The sequence below is a fragment of the Drosophila montana genome, unplaced genomic scaffold (genome assembly GCF_035044405.1).
Source record: "Drosophila montana isolate Dmon_TW-CO22-7 unplaced genomic scaffold, ASM3504440v1 contig_3013_1, whole genome shotgun sequence".
Classification (NCBI taxonomy): Eukaryota; Metazoa; Arthropoda; class Insecta; order Diptera; family Drosophilidae; genus Drosophila; species Drosophila montana.
Genome location: NW_026997889.1, coordinates 10,437 through 33,156, shown reverse-complemented (window position 1 = coordinate 33,156; position 22,720 = coordinate 10,437). Strand labels below are relative to the sequence as shown.

General features: G+C 40.7%; 1 protein-coding gene and 1 long non-coding RNA gene across 2 annotated transcripts in view; both read left to right on the top strand.

The window, feature by feature from the left end:
• The window catches only part of LOC135430469 (uncharacterized), a 54,986-nt gene extending 38,026 nt beyond the window's left edge, over positions 1 to 16,960 (top strand). Inside the window, exon 3 of the long non-coding RNA XR_010436614.1 lies at positions 16,751 to 16,960. This is a non-coding gene — a long non-coding RNA (uncharacterized LOC135430469). The remainder of the gene's footprint in view (positions 1 to 16,750) is intronic.
• On the top strand, positions 3,947 to 8,119 carry kek1 (kekkon 1). Its single transcript, XM_064685110.1, has one exon. It carries the CDS (start codon positions 4,476 to 4,478, stop codon positions 7,212 to 7,214), a length of 2,739 nt encoding a protein of 912 aa, XP_064541180.1. The 5' UTR covers positions 3,947 to 4,475; the 3' UTR covers positions 7,215 to 8,119.
• Positions 16,961 to 22,720: the final 5,760 nt, after the last annotated feature.

The window sequence follows — 22,720 nt, the reverse complement described above, 5'->3', positions numbered from 1 at the left end:
CATTCTATATCATTTTTGATTTGAATATTTAACAATTTATCTTATCAATCAATTTCTTTAACAATTGAAATACATATTAATGTGTTACAGATGTGTTTTTCTGATTGTTGAAACCTTTCCACAATATGCTCTGAAATAACTTAGGCCCTCGATCTTTATAGTCTTTCCCGGGCTTATTTACGACTTTCCAATGCAAGGCTGAATCTCGTAAAATAAATTATTTCCTTTAATAAAGTTGGTACACAATGCCAGCCTAGTTGCTTTGATATGTTCAAAGATTAACTTAAAGAACAAGAGCATATAATTTGTGCAAAATAATACAATCATATGTACCTTATCAGCCTCTCTATCTATTGCTATATCTCTTATCCCAAGCTTAAGAATTTACAGGCTTTTCAACATTTCAACACACACATTTCGAATAGGTTAATTTAGGAAATTTAGGAATTTAGGAAATGTAAAAAAAAAACGCAACTCATCTAAATACGTGCCTGAGGCAGAGCGCGGCTTCATGCTCGACTGCCTCGAGATCCGCATGGAACAAAATTAGAAGCATTAGAAGAAGATGAAGAAGAAGAAGAAAAACACCCGCTGTAACTGTGAAGAGCAACACGCAAGAGAAGATTTCACTTTTCGACAATCATCGTAACTGACCTTAATCAAACGCAATGCTGTTGTGCGGCTGGCAAATGCGAATGCTTCTAGTTGGCTTAAAGCTAGACACAAAAATGTATCTATAGCAGGCATGCATATACATATACATATATATATATTTTTATATATATGTGTGTGTGTGTGTGTGTGGCAGGGGCAATCCAAAAGCGAGTTGAGCAAACAAAAACAACGCGTAGCTGGTTAAGTTTTTTGAGCAAACACGTTCGCTGTGTGAAAACTTCTCAGGCTGCATCTGAATCTCTGTTGCAGCTGGAAGACGCGTCTCTGGCTGCAATTTCATTCATATGCAATACAAACAGCAAACGGGACGGGGTCGAGGACGGGGACGGGGACGGGGCTAAAGGGGGTACAGACTCTGGCAGCTACACAGCGCGTTTCCTGTCTGAGCAACATCATGGGATATCATGCCCCGCACATAACGCAGCTGTTGCTGTTGCTGCTGTTGCAACAACAACAACCACTTGGAAGAACGAAAAGCCGCACAATAAATACCCTTGCAGGCATGTACGCTAAGTCCAATTTGATACGTTTTCGCTGATAACTTTTCGACCGATTTTTCCTATAGAGCTATATCATATAGTGCTGTGATGTTGATAAGATATAGCTTATGTAAATATAGCTTTCATGAAATAACTAATTCCTATGGCAGCTATATAATATAATGGTCAGATCCGGCCGACCCCTACATGTTTAGGATGGATCACAGCAAACTTTTATCTAGTTAGCTTTAACAGTGGGAGACTAGCTTGCTTAGGCAGACGGATAGACAGACAAGGGCTTTATTAAGTCGGCTGTTGAAACTGATCAAGCTAGGATAAATACTTTATAAGATCGTAGTTGTCTATTTTTCTATGTATAACATATTTGATGACAAAACTATAATACCTTTAAGTAGGGCATGGCAACAACCTTAACGACAACTACACGTACAACTACCTGCCCCGAAGTGGCCCGCAGGTGAAGTAACTTATACGCCGCCTGCAGATAATTAGTTTAGCGCTCACATAGAGCTACCCAGTCGCAGTCTCAGCCTCAGCCTCAGCCTCAGTCTCAATCTCAGTCCAGGTCTTGGTCCGCTTGGTCTCGTGGGGCAATCATAGTGTGTGGGTCTCAGTCGCAGTCGCAGTCGCAGTCTTGTTGTCATCATCATTAAAAGCCCTGTCTGTGTGTCTTTGTATCTGTATCTTTACTTTTTGTCTTTTTCATTTTTTGCTGCTCAGCAGATCTAACAACTCTTTATTTTTTTTTTTTTGTTCAGGCCAAGGCGATCTGTATTCCAGATAGAATTGTCCACATATATGTATATAATTATATATATAGGCAGCTATATTTTAGTACTTTGCACAGTTGAAAGCTGATCTTGAACAGGCCCGGCCTGGCACTCCATACATTGTACATATATCGTGATATTGTGAAATTCTGCACACGTTGCACACAATGCATCGATTCATTTCACATTCGTTTGGTCTCTGGGCCCGTACTCCGCACTCGAATCTCTGCCGCGACGGATGTGAGTCATTCACTTAAAATGACGAATTACGTCTTAGACTCGAAGAGAGGCCCACCGAAAGAACTTTTTCTGTATTTATTTATTTAGCCTTTTTTGTGCTTCATGCCTGAGTAGGTCGGGTCGGGCCGGGTCGTGGCTGGTATTCGGCTGAGGCAAGACTCGCAATTACTTGCCACATTCTTATTTCACCAGATCATTCAGTTCGTTATATATGCCAACATCTGTGCACAATAATGAACCGGTGAAAAAACACTCTTGATTGCATTTTATAAAGACCTTTGTTAAATAATTAAAGCCAACTAATGAATATATTTACTTCGATTCACTATTATTCTATTTACCATCATGAAATGCTTTTATTCATATCCTAAAGACGGGCATGCGTGTCTGGCTTTCAATCAGACAGCGAATAAATGAATAGATTCACACTTTGATTCACAAATATTTGGATAACAATCTCTTATTGTCTTAAAGATACAAAAGGTACCGAGTTTTTCTCACGTGTGTGAGAAATGTGGATAACAATTTCAGCTTTATAATATTATTTAAATAAATTTTCCTGCTATTGAGTCTATATATATAATATATTAAACATTTGGCCAGGGTTCAAAGCCCGCCTAAATTTTTGAAAAGAAAAACTTCAGTAAAGAAAATGACTTCAAACCCAAACTAAAATATGAATCAGAAAATATATAATCTGTTGTTGATTATATTCTATCTGAAAGATACAATTCTATCCTAAGATACACAAATCCCATCCAAGTCATGAATTAGGCATTATTAGAAGAAAAGTACTTAAGATTCTTCCAAGCAATGCGCTTTGCAACATTTTGTTGCTCGTCGTAAACAAAAACTGGCTTCTTTTGCAAACATGTTGCTGGCGATATGTTGTAAACGGTTAAAGCAACATAAGTGCGCGCTTTAGCAAAAGCAACACAAAAGAGAGCGAGTGCGAGCAACCACCTGAACCGCTTCTCAGCGCTAAGCAGCGACGACACGAGCGCAAATCAAGCCAAGCCAAGCCAGCAGCAGCAGCAGCCGCACACACGAAGAGCTGCCCGAGAACGAGAAGCACAAAACGACGCCACGACGAAACGAGTAGCCAAGCTATTGTTGTTTTTGTTTGTGCGTCGCTGCCGCTGTCGCTTTGGCTTTGGCTTTGACTGTGGCTTTCGCTTTTGCCATCGCAGCGCATCAGCTCGGCGCTCAGTACAAGTCGATGATTGCTGCCGAGCGGTTGGGTTTCTTGTTTGTCGCGCGTTTGTCAGCCGTGAGCTTCGTCAGCTTGAAAATCGTTACAAGTGTGAACCTGAACCAAATCGAGATTTCAGTTCAATGCAATAATGAAGTTACCAATGATCATTACGATAATGATGATGTGCAATATGAGTGGGCAGCAAAGTGAAACAGTTGCATATGAAAATCAATGAATAGCTGAATAAAACTCATCACGCGCACCTCGCACGCACACACACACACACACACCACACGGACACACACGAACAGACACGCACACAATCGTCAGTTGGCATCGTGTCTCGTGACTCGACGCGAGTGTGTGTGTGCGATTTGAACGCAGGGCTCGTCCATCCACACGTTCCACGGCTCCTGTCGTTCTTCTATCGCCGTTCTGATTGCAGGCCACGAGGCCGAAACGTAACGAAAACGAAAACGCGATGAAAATTAAAGCTTTGCGTGGCAAAAATCGCTAACCAAAAAAAAGAAAGAAAAAAAAGCACAAAAAAAAGAAATAAAAGAAAAGAAAACCGAAAAAAAAAGAAAATATACCCCAAGTGCAAAAACAAAAAGTAAATTGTAGCTGGCCAGTTGCGTAAAGGCAAAAATTTCGCTTGTATTTTATTTTGTTGTGGAGCCCAAGGAAAAACGATTATCATCTGGTCTCAGCGAGCGTCGCTTCTATAAATAACGTTGCGCCAGGCGCCGCTAATTACGCCAAAACATGAAAATATTTACAACAACAACAACAACAACAACGAGAACTGCGACAACGACAACAGCGAAAGGGAAAACAGCAGCGCGAAAAACTCGGCAATTAATCAATTTTCCGCTTGACCAATATATAATAAATTCATTCGAGCTGAATCCACACGGAAGTTTGCACTATTATCATAATTAAAAAAATAAAAAAAATAAAAAGGACAGGTTCCACCCGTAAACGGGGCATATCAAAGCAAACATATGAAACGCCTGCCTGGCATGGCCTAAAGCATATCACACACACACCCACACACACACACTCACAGAGTACACACCCATACACTTGGCGAACATGCATATCAGGCATTCCAAGCAATGGGAGCTGCTGCTGCTCCTCCTGATCCTGCTCCTGCCCCGATCCCTGCTAGCCTCTCGCTACAATTCCGGCAAACAGCAGCTCTATGCGAACGGAGGCAGCTCCAGCACCGGTTCCAGTTCCAGCTCCAGCTCCAGTTCCAGTTCGAGCAGCTACAAGCCCTCGCAGCAGAATGAGGTATACTCCATAGCCGATAGCCAGCCGATGACAGATGATGGCTATCTGGCGCCATCGCCCCCACCGGCATATTATCCAGGCAGCGAAGTGGACCATACGGCACAGCAGCAGCAGAGCAGCTGCCAGACGGTGTGCGCGTGCAAGTGGAAGGGGGGCAAGCAGACGGTGGAGTGCATTGATCGGCTGCTCATCCAGATACCGGAGCACATTGATCCCAGCACCCAGGTGCTGGACATGTCCGGCAACAAGCTGCAGACGCTGGCCAACGAGCAGTTCGTGCGGGCCAATTTACTGAATCTGCAAAAGCTCTATCTGCGCAACTGCAAGATTGGCGAGATCGAGCGCGAGACCTTCAAGGGATTGACGAACCTGGTCGAGCTGGATCTCTCGCACAATCTGCTGGTGACCGTGCCCAGCCTGGCGCTGAGCTACATCTCATCGCTGCGCGAGCTGACGCTCGCCTCCAACCACATACACAAGATCGAGGCGCAGGCCTTTGGGAGCACACCCTCGCTGCACAAGCTGGATCTCTCGCACTGCGACATCCAGACGATATCCGCGCAGGCATTCGGCGGCCTGCAGGGCCTCACCCTGTTGCGCCTCAATGGCAACAAGCTGAGCGAGCTGCTGCCCAAGACAATCGAGACGCTCAGCCGGCTGCACGGCATCGAGCTGCACGATAATCCCTGGCTCTGCGACTGCCGTCTGAGGGATGCCAAGCTCTGGCTGATGCAGCGCAACATACCCTATCCGGTGGCGCCCGTGTGCGCCGGTGGACCCGAACGCCTCATCGATCGCAGCTTTGCGGAGCTGCATGTGGACGACTTCGCCTGCCGGCCGGAAATGCTGCCCATATCGCATTACGTGGAAACGGCCATGGGCGAGAATGCGTCCATCACGTGCCGCGCACGCGCCGTGCCCGCGGCCAGCATCCACTGGTACTGGAACGGACGCCAGCTGGCCAACAATAGCGCCTTCAGCGCCTATCAGCGCGTCCACATGTTCGAGCAGCTGGAGGGCGGCTTCGAGAAGCGCTCGCGTCTGGTGCTGACCAATGCCCAGGAGACGGACTCCAGTGAATTCTATTGCGTGGCCGAGAATCGTGCGGGCAGCGCCGAGGCCAACTTTACGCTGCACGTGAGCATGCGTGCCGCGGGCATGGCCTCCCTGGGCAGCGGCCAGATTGTGGGCCTGAGTGCCGCCCTGGTGGCGCTCATCGTGTTCGCGCTGGCGGCCATCATGTGCCTGCTGCTGCGCGTCAAGCGGCAGCCGTACGTGGACAGCAAGACGCCCAACCACATGGAGGTCATCACCTCGGTGAATCACCAGAACTCGATTACCAACAAGACCCAGCCGGCCACGGGCAATGGCAGCATCGGCGGCGTCGTCATCGCCAACGGAGCTGTGGCCAATTGCATCGATGGCGGCTTGGCCGTTGCCGGCGGCACGCTGGAGCGCAAGAGCAGCAGCGGCACGGGCACGGGCACGGGCGCGGGCGTGCTGCATGCTGGTGCGGTGGTTGCGGGTGGCAGACGAGCCAGCGGCTCGCCGCATGAGCAGCGCAATGCGAATCCTGTGCAGAAACCGCCGCGTCTCACCGATCTGCCCTACTCCACGCAGGGCTATGACAATGCGGGCAGCGTGCTCTCCACGGCTCCGTGCTTCATCTCGCCCAGCGGCTCCACGGGCCACGGCAACAATCCGGACCTGATCAACGATACCAAACGCTTTGGCAGCGATGAGTTCTGCGATCTCAAGCTGCCCGTCATGCTCGGCCAGGAGCTGACCGGCGGCAGTGGCGAGTACAGTCGCGCCAACGGCTGCGATTCGCTCTATCCATCCGGACTGTGGGAGCACACGGCAGCCAGCTCCGCGGATGATCTGTTCATGAAGCGCTACACGGACAAGACGCCCATCATCGACTCCAGCCAGCTGTACGATCTGCACGAGCGCAACGCGGCCAGCGACTACTTCAGCAAGACCTTCCCGCGCTCCCACCTGCAGCAGAGCGGCGCAGCGGCAGCTGCTGCTGCTGCTGCTGCCTCGACCACCTCGACGGCCACGACGAATCTATCGGGCGGCTCATCCGGCTATCCCACTGACTATGGCCTGCCGCTGGTGCCCGGCGCCGAGCATCAGCACAATCATCAGCTGCAAATGCATCCGTTGCAGCAGCTGCAGCAGCAGCTCAATCATCAGCAGCTGCAGCAGCAGCAGCAGCATCATGGCTCCAGTTCCACGCACAGCGGCAGTCCACACTTCAGCAGTCGCACACTGCCACGCCTACACGATGGAGGCGGCAGCAGCAGCACGGCCTCGGCCAGCTCATCGCCAACGCCCGCCCCGGCTCCGGCCAGCTCCAGTTCCTGCTCAATACTGCCCAACGGACAGCCCGTAAACGCCAAGACGATACGGGTCTGGCAGAAAGGAGGCGTGCCCGTGCTGCCGCCCGTCACGGCGCTGAAGCGGGCGCTCATCAGCAGCAGCCGCAACTCGCCCGACGAGGGGTATCAAGAGGGCTGCGGCACCGATGTCTAAGCGCCCCACAACCCAAGCACCATCCCACACACACACACACACACACACACGCATATGAACACACAATTCCCAGCAGAACTGACTAAACTTAAAACCCAATTAACACAGTAAACACTCACTATAACCGACGCATATTTGAGTACATATGGGCTCATCGACTAGCGAGAATCGGGCGATAATTTGTGGCGTGAATTTGTGCAAGCAAACTGTTTGTGATAGTGTCTGATAAAAGATATTGCGAATGAAGATAATAAACGAACTAAAAGGAAAACTGCAAGAGCAAAAGCAAGGCATAAAAAACATAAGGACAAAAGTAAATGAACAAAAAAAGAATATCGAAGCAAAATATAATTGTATACTCCTAGTATAAAGTTAAACTAAAAGGAAAACCAACTAAATATATATATATGGATTCACCTACAACTAACTAGAGAACCCTAAGAAACTGTAAATAGCAACATCTCAATTCTCGCAAATCCCCGCATTATTAAATAAATAAATAATAAGTATCGCAAGGAAAAACTAAAAAGCTAAATGCAATAAATTTAAAGGCAAGAAAAAGGAACACAATCACACTCACACAAAGACAGAGTACTTAAAAGTCAGCTATGCCCATGTAAATGTACTTAAATTTGTAACTGTAACTCTAACTGTAACTCTAACTGTAACGCTAACTGTAACTCTAACTGTAACTGTAACTGTAACTCTGACTTGGTGTGTGCGTGTGTGAGAGTTTCAATGTTGTTTCAAAAGCCAAGAAGAATACCCAGACACTCCCTCCCCGCCCCTCCCGCCCACACACGCACACTCAAACACACGCGCCCTTAAAAGCAAAATGTAAGTTGTAGGCAGTTAAGTATTATAAATGAAAAACGAAAAAAAACTCTTATTCGGCTAAACAAATCCTTACAGCGATATATAGCAGCAGAAAATTATAAGCAAGAGCAAGGCCCACTTTATGACTTAATATGTGTAATAGCAAAATTAAATGAAAAAAAAACGAAAAACTTTTCGTGTGACCTTTGTATATATAGACAAATTCGAAAAACGTGTTGAAATTCGCATTATTTGTGGGCGTGGTCAGTTTATAGCTATAAAAACAAGAGACAACAATAACAAACAAAAAAGAAGACAACAAATGATCAGCACGCATATACTATATAGATACGACAAAGGAAAAGCCAAGGCAGCGTTAACTCAGCTAACATGCACATTTGACAGCCAGATTTGACAGCCCTGACAGCTGGCTAGCATGAAGATATTTTTAATTTTATTTTATTCATATAGTTTATTTTTAATATGCCCACTAAGCTGCCCGAATACTTCGCAGATAATTGGCCCTGACAAACGATTAATTTTTATTTATAAATTCTCTACTGAGATTTTCGTTTAACGTTCACTTTGAATTGACATTTTGACAGTAATCGAATTTAAATGCCAGGCGGCAATAGGGTTAAGCGAAATCCGCACCAGGAGATTGACCCAGTTTTAATTTTGCATATTAATAGAAATTGATTGTTGAGTTGTCGCTGCCCCAGCCCCCCCCCCCCCCCTCCAATTAAAAAGAAAATAATGTTAGCTAAAATCAAAGACATGCAAAATATATTGAAAAAGTAAATAAATGGAAAATAAACTGTGAGTCCGACTGCGCTTTTGGCATTAAACTTAGGTAACTCGTATTTGCAGTCGTTAGTTAAAAACTAAACAGAAATGTATAAAGAAAATAAATTGAAATTCAACATATTCATCAATTCATACGTAAATAAAACATATGTAAATGCCCAAGACACAGTGCTCCAAGTACACACACACACACAGACACACACAGCACACTCACACACACACACGAAGGACAATTTAAAATATATCCATAAATGTTAAGCCTAAAAACATTCAAAAAAAGAAAGATAAAAATTACCCGAATAGAAAAAGAAAATAATATTTTTAAGGTAAACCAAAGACTTTTTTCTTTGCATCTAGTAAATGTGTGGGGCATAAACAAAATGTTACATGAATGGAAAAGTAGCCCGCACGAGAAATACAATGAAACAAGAAAATAACCTTAGCAGTTAAGTAATACTTATTGTATTGTATAATATAACCTAAAAATACACATAAATATAAACGTAAATATAAATATAAATATAGTATATAGATGTATTGTACTTAACATGTATGACAGACAGGGCGCAGAGTTCGCATAACAAAGGCAAGCATTGAATGCACGATAGCAACTGAATGAAGAACAAAGCAAAGGAAATATATATATATAAACGTATATATATCTACATATATATATATATACTTATATAAATGAACATGCACATGGCGTTGTCATTACTTTTACAGCCTGAAAGGTAGGTACGCGGGGCGTGACCCAATTAACTCGCGGCAGCAACAACAGCAGCAGCAGCAAAGACTCTGCCACAGCCAGAGACAATCGAATTCGCATGATGTTGCCCCAAAGCCCAAAGCCCAAAAGCTGCTGCTGCGCTTTTGTTGTTAACCGTTGCAGCGTTTGGCATATTAGGGCCAATCGTCTAATCGCCAATTATGCATTTAACCTACCCTTCCACACACCCTCAAATTTAGACTCAGCCACACACACACGCACACCCACACATACGCTAGCTAAGTATATAAATCGATATGAGTAATCAAGAGCGAAATGCAAAATCTCTAATAGACAGAAGTTTGTACACGCTTTCAGTTTGACTTAATTAGCTATGCTAAATTATTTATTTAGCCTATCCATTAAATACTTTGAAATAAAAGCCTTCAATTTAAAAATACAATTTTTCGCTTATTCAAATATATTTAGCTTTTTTTATTTTATGACCAATAAATTCGCTTTTTATAAATGGAATTATGTAAAAAGTTTTTTTGCGCTTGATCTCCAAAAGTTATTCCTTAATATTCTTGGCTATCTACCTCATATTTAATTTAATGAAATTAATTTATGGTTAACCAAAATCAAAATCTTCAACTTATGCACACATATATTTCAATAGAAATGCATTTTTACACTTGTCCAAAAATATTTACCGAAAAATTGCCTTCATTTTTATTTATTCACCTCTAATTTTAGCGGTTCATTGTTTTTATTCAAAATTTTTTCTTAGTTAATATTAAATATGTTAGTATATTTGTGTATACATAAAGTATTATCAGAAAAAATAATTAATCACCAAACCTTTATTTTACTTATCAACCAAACCAAACATTATATATTAAAGTATCTTATATCCTTTCTGGCAAACCTTTTATTTAATTTTCACTTCAATTTTACATACCTTATAAAGAAACAAAACCTCATATTTGATACAAATATAACACAAATAAAGCTCGGATCTTTAGTATTATGTTTATCCCAGTGCTCCCTCCACTTATGCAACAAACTCTAACAATGTTATACATATTTATATATACTTATGTATATACAACTATTAGTGTTAATTTGCTTCTTCATTGGGTTTGCCTGGTTCACGTCAGCGTTTTGATACCCTCTCGAAGCGCTAGGCAGCCGGGTTCTGCTCACCCCGCTTTACGCTCCAGTTTGGCTCACAATTTGCAGCTACACATGTTTGACATGCGTGTATTTGTGTGTCTGTGTGTGTGTGTGTGTGTGGGTGGGTGGGGCAGGTGGAAGTTGTGTGGAAAGCGCGTAATAAATACGACGGCGGGCCCCAGTACGAGATTATATCATGGCGTGCATAGGTCTAACTGTCTGGCTCGTTGCCGCAGATCGTACCCCGCAGTCGGCAATTTCTCCAGCCATATCCCTCGCCTTATTGACGACGCGCAAAGTTTGCCAACTAAACAAGTTTTGTGCCTCAAATGAAATTTAGGTTGCAACTGAAGCCCAACAAAAGCCAAACAAAACAAAGCAACAACAGCAACAAGAACAACGCCAAGCAACAACAACACAAAAAAATTAGAACTTTTGTGCCGAAGGAAAGTGAATTTTATTTGTTCAACTTTATTACGTATACGTGCCGTTGTTCCGCCTGTGTAAATAACCAAAATGCAAAACGTGCCACGCCTCCCTGCCCCTTACCCACGACCTGCACCACCTGCTTTAACAACTCGCCTCTGATCTCTGCGCATCTAATGAAGACAACGCCGCCAGGTGCTCCTCGCACTTTTATGTTCATGCATTGCGGCCTGTTTAACGACTTGGGCAATGCCTAGCCTCGAGGAATTTATAAAAAGAAGCGAAAAACAAGTTGGAGACGGCCGAGGAGATAAGAGAGAGCACACACACACACACACGCACTCGGAACTCTCATATGCCTAAGCTAACAGACAGTAAATATTGTTGAAAACGGCAGTTTATTTTTGGGCCCAACATCATTCAATAGCAGGCCATGCAGGACAACAAGGACAGACCGAACCGCTGATGGATGTAAACAGCAGCAACAAAGAGACAGCCGATTCCAGGTGCACGGAGCTGGCAATATTGTTAAAGCCTTTTGCCAGCCGGTCAAAGCGACCGCAAGTTAAATAAGAACCAAACGAGCGGCAATTCTTAAGAGCGCATTGAATCAAGCAGACCGGCAAATGCTCTATTTAGAAGAAGTGTGTTTTACAGCTTGTCATGTATTTATTGAATGCTTTTTTATCAAGGCATTCTTTTCGTCTATGTATTCTTCTCGAATTCCATTAAGTATATATGTATATCCGCATCGATATAACTATATCATATAATGACCATAAAATTATCGTCATTATATCAACATTTCTTAAAAATCTCTAGAACTTGGCTTATATTATTTGTACTATATATGTATATTGGAAGAAGCGGACGAACAGTCTTTTACTATAGAAAATCTCTCAGTTTAGTTTGAAATCTTGACTTTGGTTAATATTATGTGCTTCATTATTCTCCTCACACATCTCCCCCTAAAGTTTCTATCTTTCGAAAATAAGCCTTTCGTATTCAAGCTTATCTTTCTTTTTTATTGAAATTTTCGTTTGTCCGCATTTTTTTCACATATTCATAGAAAATAATCATTCTGTGCCTTTAAAATAATATTATGCATAATTTAAAAGTATTGACGCTTGATGTCAGCCTGTCGCGAAAGCATTCAGAGAACTTATATGCCCACAAATGGAAGCACATTAGCATTATTTCCCAAGTCTTCTCATACATTATAATAGTACATACACACACACACACACACACACACAGAGACCCAAGCACACAAGCATAACAGCCCGCATACACGCACACGGAGCGCACTCATAAACAGAGGCTCGACAAAGAGTTGTCACATATATAGACACACACACACACACACACATAACCATTTACTAGTACAGTAGTGTGTGCGTGTGTTGGCCCTTTAGCGTCTTCAGCATTTAATGGCCTCATTAATTTTCTATGCTCGACCTTAAATTATTTTACTAGACACAGGAGCTGCTTACTGCCTGCGCTGCACGCTGCTCGGCGATTCCATTAACTTGACTGGCACTCAGGCAGCTCAGGCAGCTGGCCCCGCCCTCTCCCCTTGCCCACCCGCTGGAGCACTTGTCGCGTTGAGCGCACGCCAATGCCAATGCCAAATATCTCAGTGCTCGTCCGCATTAATTTACATAAACTTAATTGTTTTATTTAATCAATAAAAATAATTAAATGCCATGTGCGTAAGTAATTAAAACAAATCGCTTTTACTGCACGGCAAATTGAAATTGCATAAACATAAGCCGCCCCCTGTTGCATGCAACAAGCATAGGGCAGCGGCAGCCCATCTGCCTACTCCTATAACACAGTCTCTTTGTATGTGTCTATGTGTGTGTGTGTGTGTGTGTGTACCTTTGTAATTATAGCACATCAAACATTAATCAGCAGGCAAATGCGTATGCAAAATACAAAACACATATGCATAAAATCAGCGGCCAAATGATAATTTTGTTGCCAGCTCTGGGGATGCCAAATGGCAACAAAAACAACAACAAGAAGACGAATATTTGGGTTAGGGGGAGCCCACAAAATCCATAAACCAAATTACTTTGTAAGCTGCCCGACGCTGCCCAGCAAAATTTTCAATTTTTCAGCATAATTTATGGTGCACAAAGCGTAAAAACCAAAAACCCAGCAAATCAGTGCGAGAAATTATGCAAAAATATTTTTCGACCGTGGTCAGCCAAAATCTAGCTACGTATCTATACATCTCTATTTCGGATTGTGTGTGTGTGCGTGCTCGTGTGTGTGTGTGTGCGTGTGTAAACGCATTATATACATACATGCAAAGGGAGTCCTGGGGCGCAGTTACAATTTGCGAGAGCTAAAACGATTTAGAACCCCTCCAGCCCCACTCTCCTTACACACACACACACACTCACACACAAACATTTAGAGATACAAATTAAACTAATGCCACAGATAGATACATTTATATTGATCAGCAATTTAATGTAAATTATATTGTCTATTGCGTGGCTCTGCCCTATTCTGTTTGCATTTGTTATTGTGTCTCTCGGTGTGTGTGTGTGTGTGTGTCTGTTTGTGTGTGTTTGTGTGTGTGGGCACATTATGCAAATCAGTATCTGTAAAACTGTATCTGTTGCTTTTTATAGGCATTTGTTTTATTTTCATTTCATATGAACAGCAACAACAATAGCAACAGCAGCAGACAACAAATGACTTCAAAGGCAGCTAAATTTAAAAAGCCCCTAAAAGTATGCCACAAATAAACCTGCATCAATTGAATCGTAAACATACTTTGAAATCACAGTCATATAGCGAAAAAAAATGATATTGCCGCCTTTAAACTGCTCTACATGATTCGGTATTGTTAAAAAGCCATCAGATTTTTATATTTCCCTATATAACACGGAATTTTGTGCATACCGTAAATAAAAATAAACGAATAGTTAATTTTACACAATGCTCTTAAGGATTTTGAATATTCTGTTGAAAGTGTGCTCGTATTAAACATAATAGCTAAAAATATCCATCCAATTAGGTTATTTAAATTAATTGATTTTGCCAATAATTGCAGCAGTGAGTAGCTAGCTTTTATATTATATAGCTTGACAGTTTCTTAAAACTTTCAATTGCTCCTTTTCCAGACAATTTGAAGTCGCGACTTGCAAATATATTTTCTTAAATAACTGCTGAGAAAATACATTTAATTAATATATATATTTATTTTTAAAGAACAATAAATATACTTGAACATACCCGTTTTAGTCTTTAAGTAAACAAGGTTTCGGCACAATAACTTATTTGCCTTCAAATACATTTAATTCCAATATTGATTTTGCAGAACAATATTGCTAAAAAGTAAAAGATATATACAATTCGTGCGCATAAATTAATTCAATTTAATATAAGATCGTAATAGCGGCATGCGGGCTGCTGCTTTGGCTTTAATGTGGGCGAGCGGTGTTTGGCTGGCGCTGAATAGTATGCTACAGCAGCATTTGAATACGGCGAACAAACAAGTATACGCACCGTGCGCCCAGCAAACGGATGGCGAGATGGAGGGCGGCAGGCACTTGAAGATACCAGCCCCTCCTATGTGAGCTTGGCTCATTAAAAATTCAATACAAAATACATTGACAATGCGTTGTTGCTGCTGCTGCTGTCGCTGCTGCCGCTGCTGCTGTTGTTGTTGTTCTCTTTAGCCCATCCTGCCCGGCACGCCCCCACGACGATTACATTTCCATGCAAATCAAATTGGAAACCAGCACAAAAAGACATTGTTCAATGGGGGAAAGCCTTGACAGATAAGCCAAGATAAAGATACACAAAATTATAAAAACAATTTGCAGTCATTTGGATAGCGCAACCCGAACCCCAGTAACATAATAAAGATATACGCAATAGATATCTACGCAGTTGGCATGTTTTTCCAATATGGATAATTAGACGCGTGCCTCTGCCGCCCGGCGTCGCATTTCGAGTCGATGCGATTTGATACGATACGTTGCGATTTGTTTCCCCTGGTTACCCATTGAAAATGCGTATAACATGGCATATTGGTTGGCTGCCAATGTATGTTGCGTCTCCGACATCTCTACTTCTTGTCTTGCAATATATATTCTCGTGTTTCGCTGATCAAATGTAGCTCTCTTTCCGATAACTTTCTACACCTTTGTAATATCAATAAGTGTGTAAGCTATCGATAACACAAAGATCCTTGGTACAGGGTATATCCTTTGCCAGAGCACCTGCCTTTTTGTTGTCGATTTTTTATTTATTAAACTCAACGCCCGCCTTGTCAAAGCTATTAAATAATAACAACTGCGCGCATTCGCTATCTATAGCCCCTTTCCCAATCCCTCTCCCCTGACCCATCAACCCAACAGGTAGTCATGTTGGTGCGTGTCTGATTTGAGCCACGTGCATAAATTTATGACGTATCGATTGTTATTAATTTCAACGCCAGCCTAAACTATTTAGTCAATTTGTCAAAAAGCCCGCCACTTGTATTTCCACACTTAACCGCTCACACTTCCCCATCCCGACTCCTCTCCCGGGCCAACTGCTGGCGCATTAAGGGGTTAATAATTCATTTGTGCAATGTGCCGCGGCCCGTACAACTTTCACTTACGTTCATCAACTGTCACACCTCATCAACACCGGTGCGTGCGCCTCCGTGCCGCGCCGCACCTCCGCCGCATGCCACACAATCTCTGCCGCAATTTCTCTTTGGCAATATTGTCAATTATCTTCATATTTCACAGAAAAATTGTAGACAAATGTGCGCCAGTTCGTTTGTATATTTGTTGACATATATATACACAAATTGTTGGTTTGTGTGTGTTAATGGACACGTGTGTGTTGAAGCGGTTGACAGAGAGAGATGGAGAGAGTGGGGCAGATAGTCATGTTGTATTGCATGCACATATTTTGTGCTTTAATTGATATTAATGAGCCTGGTTGTGGCAGCAGATAGGTAAGATCTGGCCAAAATGAGAGTATATGTTTGTCAATCAAAAAACAGTTAACATCAACCAAAGAGATTTTCATTAGCTCTGAGGTAGCAACACAATGCAGTCTACATACATATCCTCAAAAATATAGTCAAATATTTCTTAATTAAATCGAAGCCTGGAGGTAGCCAATGTAAGTAACCTTGCATTTTCTTAAGTAGAACACAAAATGCTCTCGATAAGTTGTTATGTGCTTTTTTATCTGAAATTTTAAGTTTTAGTCCACTTAATGCCATTAAATGGGGAATGATTCAAGCAGAAGGTGCAAAATGCAAATAATTTCGAAAGAAAAGTGGGGTTGATTTAGAATTTTCTGAGCTGATACCCTTGATTGCAAATAACTTAACTTTAGTTCAACTTAATTTAAATCCAAATTCGTACTTGTTTTAATTCTAATCCAGTAAAATTCAAAATTTTTTTATTTATTTTTAATTGATATACATATTATTCATTTGTATGCTACCTTTGGTTCTAATGCTAAATAGCGGTTAACTTAAACGGATTTTTTTTTAATTATACAATGAACTTATAAAGTTTTCCACTAGCTTATTATAAACAGAATTTTTAATGCTTATATATGTTTTTCTTTTCAGATTACAGAGTTCGGCATCACATTGAATTTAAGAGACTGCATGTATTCAATAGGGCATATTCTCCAGGAGAGGAAATCAGCTTCCCAAAACATGGCAACTTTATTTATTAGTTCTACTCGTATCTGTCTAGTTTTAGTTAACATAAAACAATAAACAAACTACAAATATTGAAATGTAACGACTTGACCCAAGTCGAAAAATTACTAAAAACTATTATTTTTTCTGTAATCAACAAATTTTAATGTCAATCTATTCTCTGGAGCTCCGTGAGTTTAACGAGTGACCGAGATATCTCCATTTAAAGTTTTCGAAAATTTTCGAATTGCAATATCTCAGGAAAATACAGTCCGATTTCGGAATGATATACCTCTTTCTACTCGTACGGATCCCGACTATCGAATGCCATCAAAAAATCCACATTCTAAGAGATGACCCAAATCGGTCAAAAATGCAGTGGTTACATCACGTTTTTTGCTAAAAATGACTTTTTTCCGAAATCAAAAACTTTGATGACAATCTATTCTCTGGACCTCCGTGAGTTCAACGCACCCAATCTGCCCGAGATCGGGCTATATTTGACCGAGATATGGCCATTTAAAGTTTTCGAAAATTGTCGAATTGCAATGTCTCGGGAAAATACAGTCCGATGTTAAGCTGCAGCTTTGTAAAAGGAATACTGAAAGCAGAAGAGCATACATATTTCTGGACCGTTTCCGTGCGCATTTGGCAGGGATTCGGTCCTCTAGGTTCACCAGGACTATATCTATGGTATGGTAAAACCAAGGATATATCGGGCATCTAGGAGCCATAAAGGGGGGACGGCTGAAAGAAAAAGCATACATTCATCATTTTTTGATTCTTGCCGTGCGAATTTCGCACGGATTTGGAACTGTAGGTTCACTAAGACTCTATCAATGGTATGTTAAAGCCGAGGATATTATTGGTCACCTAGGAACCGGTTTTCATTTTCTGTTTGGCCGCGGACTTGTCCAATTTGGCTTAAAAATAGAAATTCGCCAAAAGTCAGACATTTGGCACAAACAAATTAATATTTTTTAAAAACTTTATATGGTTATTTCTGGAGATGTAAAGAACGGCCATATTTAGATATTTTAAATATAACATTTCTTGATGCTTTAAATTGCTATGTGTCTAGTAAATTAGGTCCTTTCCAGCAAAGGTTGGGAGTTAAAAATCCTAAAATCAATTTTTTCATTTTGTAACTCAAAATTTTGAGTGCAAAATGGAAATTATTCTTATCCTTCAGCTGAATACATGTAGGATACCATACAGTTACATTCTAATCTCTCCAAAATCGGGATTTATTTGGTCGAGATATGGATATTTTAAGTTTTGTCTGATCAATTTTATTTCGTTTATCTTATTTGCTTTATTTTTTATTAATTTTTTTTTCTTTTCTCTGCAGACTTCCGCGAGTCCTTAAAGGCGTATGTTTCCAGGATTGGACTTCAATTACTGACTTAGTCCCGGAGTCATTTTAGGTTTAAGCGTAAATTATATCTGCAAAAAAAAAAAACACCATTAATAACTATTATAAGTTAGACTTGTATATGTATATTTTTAAGACAAAATTAATAATAATAAGTAAAAAATTTATGGACAATTACAATTTTTAGAACATTTTGGTCTCTATCTGTTAGGTATGCGTGTTTGTAGACAATTTTTTTGATAGTATTTACATTTGAAGAACATAAATACTATAGCTTAGAGCTCAAACTATACACTAATATATAGTTTTAATCAAAGCTTGTGATTCAATCTAAACCTTTAAGAAGGTAATAGGGATGACAAAAGTACTCCCGATCCAATCTGACAGGGCACACACGGTAATATGCTAAGTCAAGGTAAATTAAACAAAACACACAATAAAAGTTTTTAAGGCCTTACATAACTAAGTTAACTTTGATAAGCTGATTGAATACGCACACGGAGCTCTATCAAAATATCAATCATCGTCAAACCAACAAAGTACTCTACATTGTTAACTAAGTTACTTTGCTTTCACCACACTTTAACGGGAATTATTGATATAAACTACAAGTATATATATAATTCCTGATTATGCATGCATATGTATATTACATTAGTTTAAAGCGTTGTTGCTGTCAAGATGATGAAATTTAATTGCGTATACGCCTAGTACGACTGTAAACAGTTGTCATAAAGGAGCTAAATTATTAGCCCTGGGATAATTTATCACAGTGAATTTTTCGCATAGTTTACATAGCTCTCAATCCAGCATGAAAGCATGTGTGCGAGAACATCATTGATTAACCTGCCATGGCATAGATCATAAGGCGTGCTGCTTGTCTTACAGCTCTAACCTTCAAAGCACTTTACTGGTGTGATATGCCGCTGCTTCATATTGGCCACATATCAGGGCCACACTCGCTCTCAATCCGCACCCCTCCCTCCCCAACATTCATCATTATTAAGGCCTTTAATTTATGGGACCCGCAGTCGTTGTCGTTTTTTATGGTGTGTGTTTTACATTGACTATAACATTGGGCCATATACTCGCCAGGGCTCGTATGTTGTAAGTATGGCAGCTGCTGTCGCTTTTGCTGTTGCCGAGTTCAAAGTACTGCCAGGTAACTCTCGGCTTCTGCCATGTGCACACAAAATCGATAAATCTTAAAAATTCAATAACAGCCGCAGCACGCGATTCAGCCCAGCCCCGTTCTGTCCCCCAAAAAATGCCACCCCTTACAACAGTGCCCAGTGTGTGGTGTGTGTGCGTATGGGCGGGGGCAGGGGGCAGGGACTGGGTGGCCATTATACTCATGTACATGTCAAAATCAAAGGCGAGGGTCAATGGCAAATTGGATTGCGTCGACTTGTTGTTGTTGTTGTTGTTTTTGTTGTAGTACTTGTTGTGCTTGTATTTTGTGAAAATTAAAGATGTATCAGCCGTAATCAGGCGCACGCTCGTTCTGTTTCTAGGCAGCGTTTGAATCAGTTTCGCCAGCGCCAGTTTGGAAAACTTTTAATTGGCGGCTTTAAGGCATTATATAGCCCGCCCAAGCAGCAAGAAAGGAAAATACCGCCCACACGCAGACACACCTACTCTTAAAATAAGCCTTCATCAATGCAAGTGGAGCGTCTCAACAAGCCGCTTCAACTATTTAGAACAGAAAAACTTTTGCTTTCATGTCGAGCCAACTTGAAAATTAAAGCGAATTTCATTATTGGCCTGCTTCTGCTTTAAAAGTTCGCCCAAGTGGTCGCAAGCAGAACCACAACAACACAGCAATAACAACAGTTACAACAACAACAACAAAAGCAACAACAAGAAATGTCAGGTAGGCAACAACAATTAATTATATACACCAAAATAAAGCCGCTGACCAGCTGGTAGTAGATCGGCGGCGCCAGCTCCTTCTGGCATGGCAACAGGCAGCAAATGACGAGGTCGGTGGCATTTTTTATGATTTGCCACAAGGCTGCGCGTATATACATATATCTGTGCGTGTGTGTGTGTGTTCGTGGACGACTCGCGTTTCGCATTATTTATTGCCCATTCATAGCCATACACATGCATACATACATGTACATCATTACACACACACACACACGCGCGCATAAAATGCGTAAATGCATACAATATTTGTTTATTCTGAAGCTCTCCGCCACGTAACCGGAGCCAACACATGGACACAGCCGGAAACCGTAGTCAAGTGCCATCGTCTGCATTCCGCCATTTTACAGCGGCTCAGACGACCGAGCAGAGCCATTAAAGTTTTCCATTTCGGCATTTTTTTTTCTTGCCATGACCCAAAAAAGGAACCAAACCGAAAAACGCCGAGTGCATTTACGGCGATAAGATACTTGGTAACTCAATTCAGTTAACTGATGCAAGTCGCGGCAAAAAATTATCTACAATTAATTAGACGACGGGTAAACGCTCTTTAAACGTAAAAGCATGTTGTCTAGTATTAGCTTAATCAATTACTTAATATATTTATTATTGAAGCCCAGTTATTAATATATTATATCATGGAACATGGTGTTTTATTTATAATTAAAGCTAAGAAGTTTCTACATGCATGTATCTTTAAAGAGATAAATCGTAACTACTTTAAGAAACAATTAAATAATATAAGTGAAAAAGTTTTTTTTAATCAAGAAGCGTTAGATAATAAGGTAAGTTACATTCTTTGCCGCGTTAGTTAATAACATTTACATTTTTAACTTCTTCAAAGAAATAATTAAATAATATAAGTGACTAAATGCTCTTACTTGTTTTTTAATTCGTACGGAACCCCACTATCGAATGGCAAGTAAACAAACTAACAATCGAGAGGTTGTATCAAAATTTTTCACAAAAAACGATTCGGTCATGATCCTAAACATTTTTGATGATTTTTCTAAATATCTCAGCCGAATGTCAGATTTTGGAATTTTATACCATTTTATACTCGTAACGATCAGAACTGGCATCAAAAAAATAAAGATCTAAATTTTGACCAAAATCCACAAAATGGCAAGGGGTTACATCACGTTTTTTCGCAAATTCGTGGTCGGTTCGAAAATCAAAACTTTTCTGATGATTTTGATTGAATATCTCGGGTAAATACTGACAGATTTTGAAATGTTATACCTTTTTGAATTCGTAGGGATCCCTACTATCAATTGGCATTTAAACATTTTAAAAATCGATGGGTTAAAAAAAGTGGTTGACCAAAAACCGATTCGTTTGTAAAGTCAACCTTTTTTGATGATTTTTTTGAATATCTCGGCCAAATAATGTTCGATTTGGGCATTTTGTACCATTTTGGACTCGTAAGGATCAGTACTATCGACTGGCATCAAAAAAATAAAAATCTAAATTTTGACCAAAATCAACAAAATGGCAAGGGGTTACATCACGTTTTTTCTCAAATTCGGGGTCGGTTTGAAAATCAAAACTTTTTTGATGATTTTGATTGAATATCTCGGGTAAATACTGACAGATTTTGAAATATTATACCTTTTTGAATTCGTAGGGATCCCTACTATCAATTGGCATTCAAACATTTTAAAAATCGATTGTTAAAAAAAATGGTTGACCAAAACCGATTCGTTTGAAAGTCAACCTTTTTTGATGATTTTTTGTAATATCTCGGCCAAATAATGTCCGATTTGGGAACTTTATACCAATTTGGACTCGTAAGGATCAGTACTATCGATTGGCATCAACAAAATAAAAATCTAAATTTGGACCAAAATCAACAATATGGCAAGGGGTTACATCACGTTTTTTCTCAAATTCGGGGTCGGTTTGAAAATCAAAACTTTTTTGATGATTTTGATTGAATATCTCGGGTAAATACTGACAGATTTTGAAATATTATACCTTTTTGAATTCGTAGGGATCCCTACTATCAATTGGCATTCAAACATTTTAAAAATCGATTGTTAAAAAAAATGGTTGACCAAAACCGATTCGTTTGAAAGTCAACCTTTTTTGATGATTTTTTGTAATATCTCGGCCAAATAATGTCCGATTTGGGAACTTTATACCATTTTGGACTCGTAAGGATCAGTACTATCGATTGGCATCAACAAAAAAAAAATCTAAATTTTGACCAAAATCAACAAAATGGCAAGGGGTTACATCACGTTTTTTCTCAAATTCGGGGTCGGTTCGAAAATCAAAACTTTTTTGATGATTTTGATTGAATATCTCGGGTAAATACTGACAGATTTTGAAATGTTATACCTTTTTGAATTCGTAGGGATCCCTACTAATAATTGGCATTCGAACATTTTAAAAATCGATGGGTTAAAAAAAGTGGTTGACCAAAAACCGATTCGTTTGTAAAGTCAACCTTTTTTGATGGATTTTAGTAATATCTCGGCCAAATAATGTCCGATTTGGGAACTTTATACCATTTTGGACTCGTAAGGATCAGTACTATCGACTGGCATCAACAAAATAAAAATCTACATTTTGACCAAAATCAACAA

What these genes read in the sequence shown, in the direction of transcription:
- kek1 (XM_064685110.1), top strand. Translation starts at nt 4,476, where the DNA reads ATGCATATCAGGCATTCCAAGCAATGGGAGCTGCTGCTGCTCCTCCTG.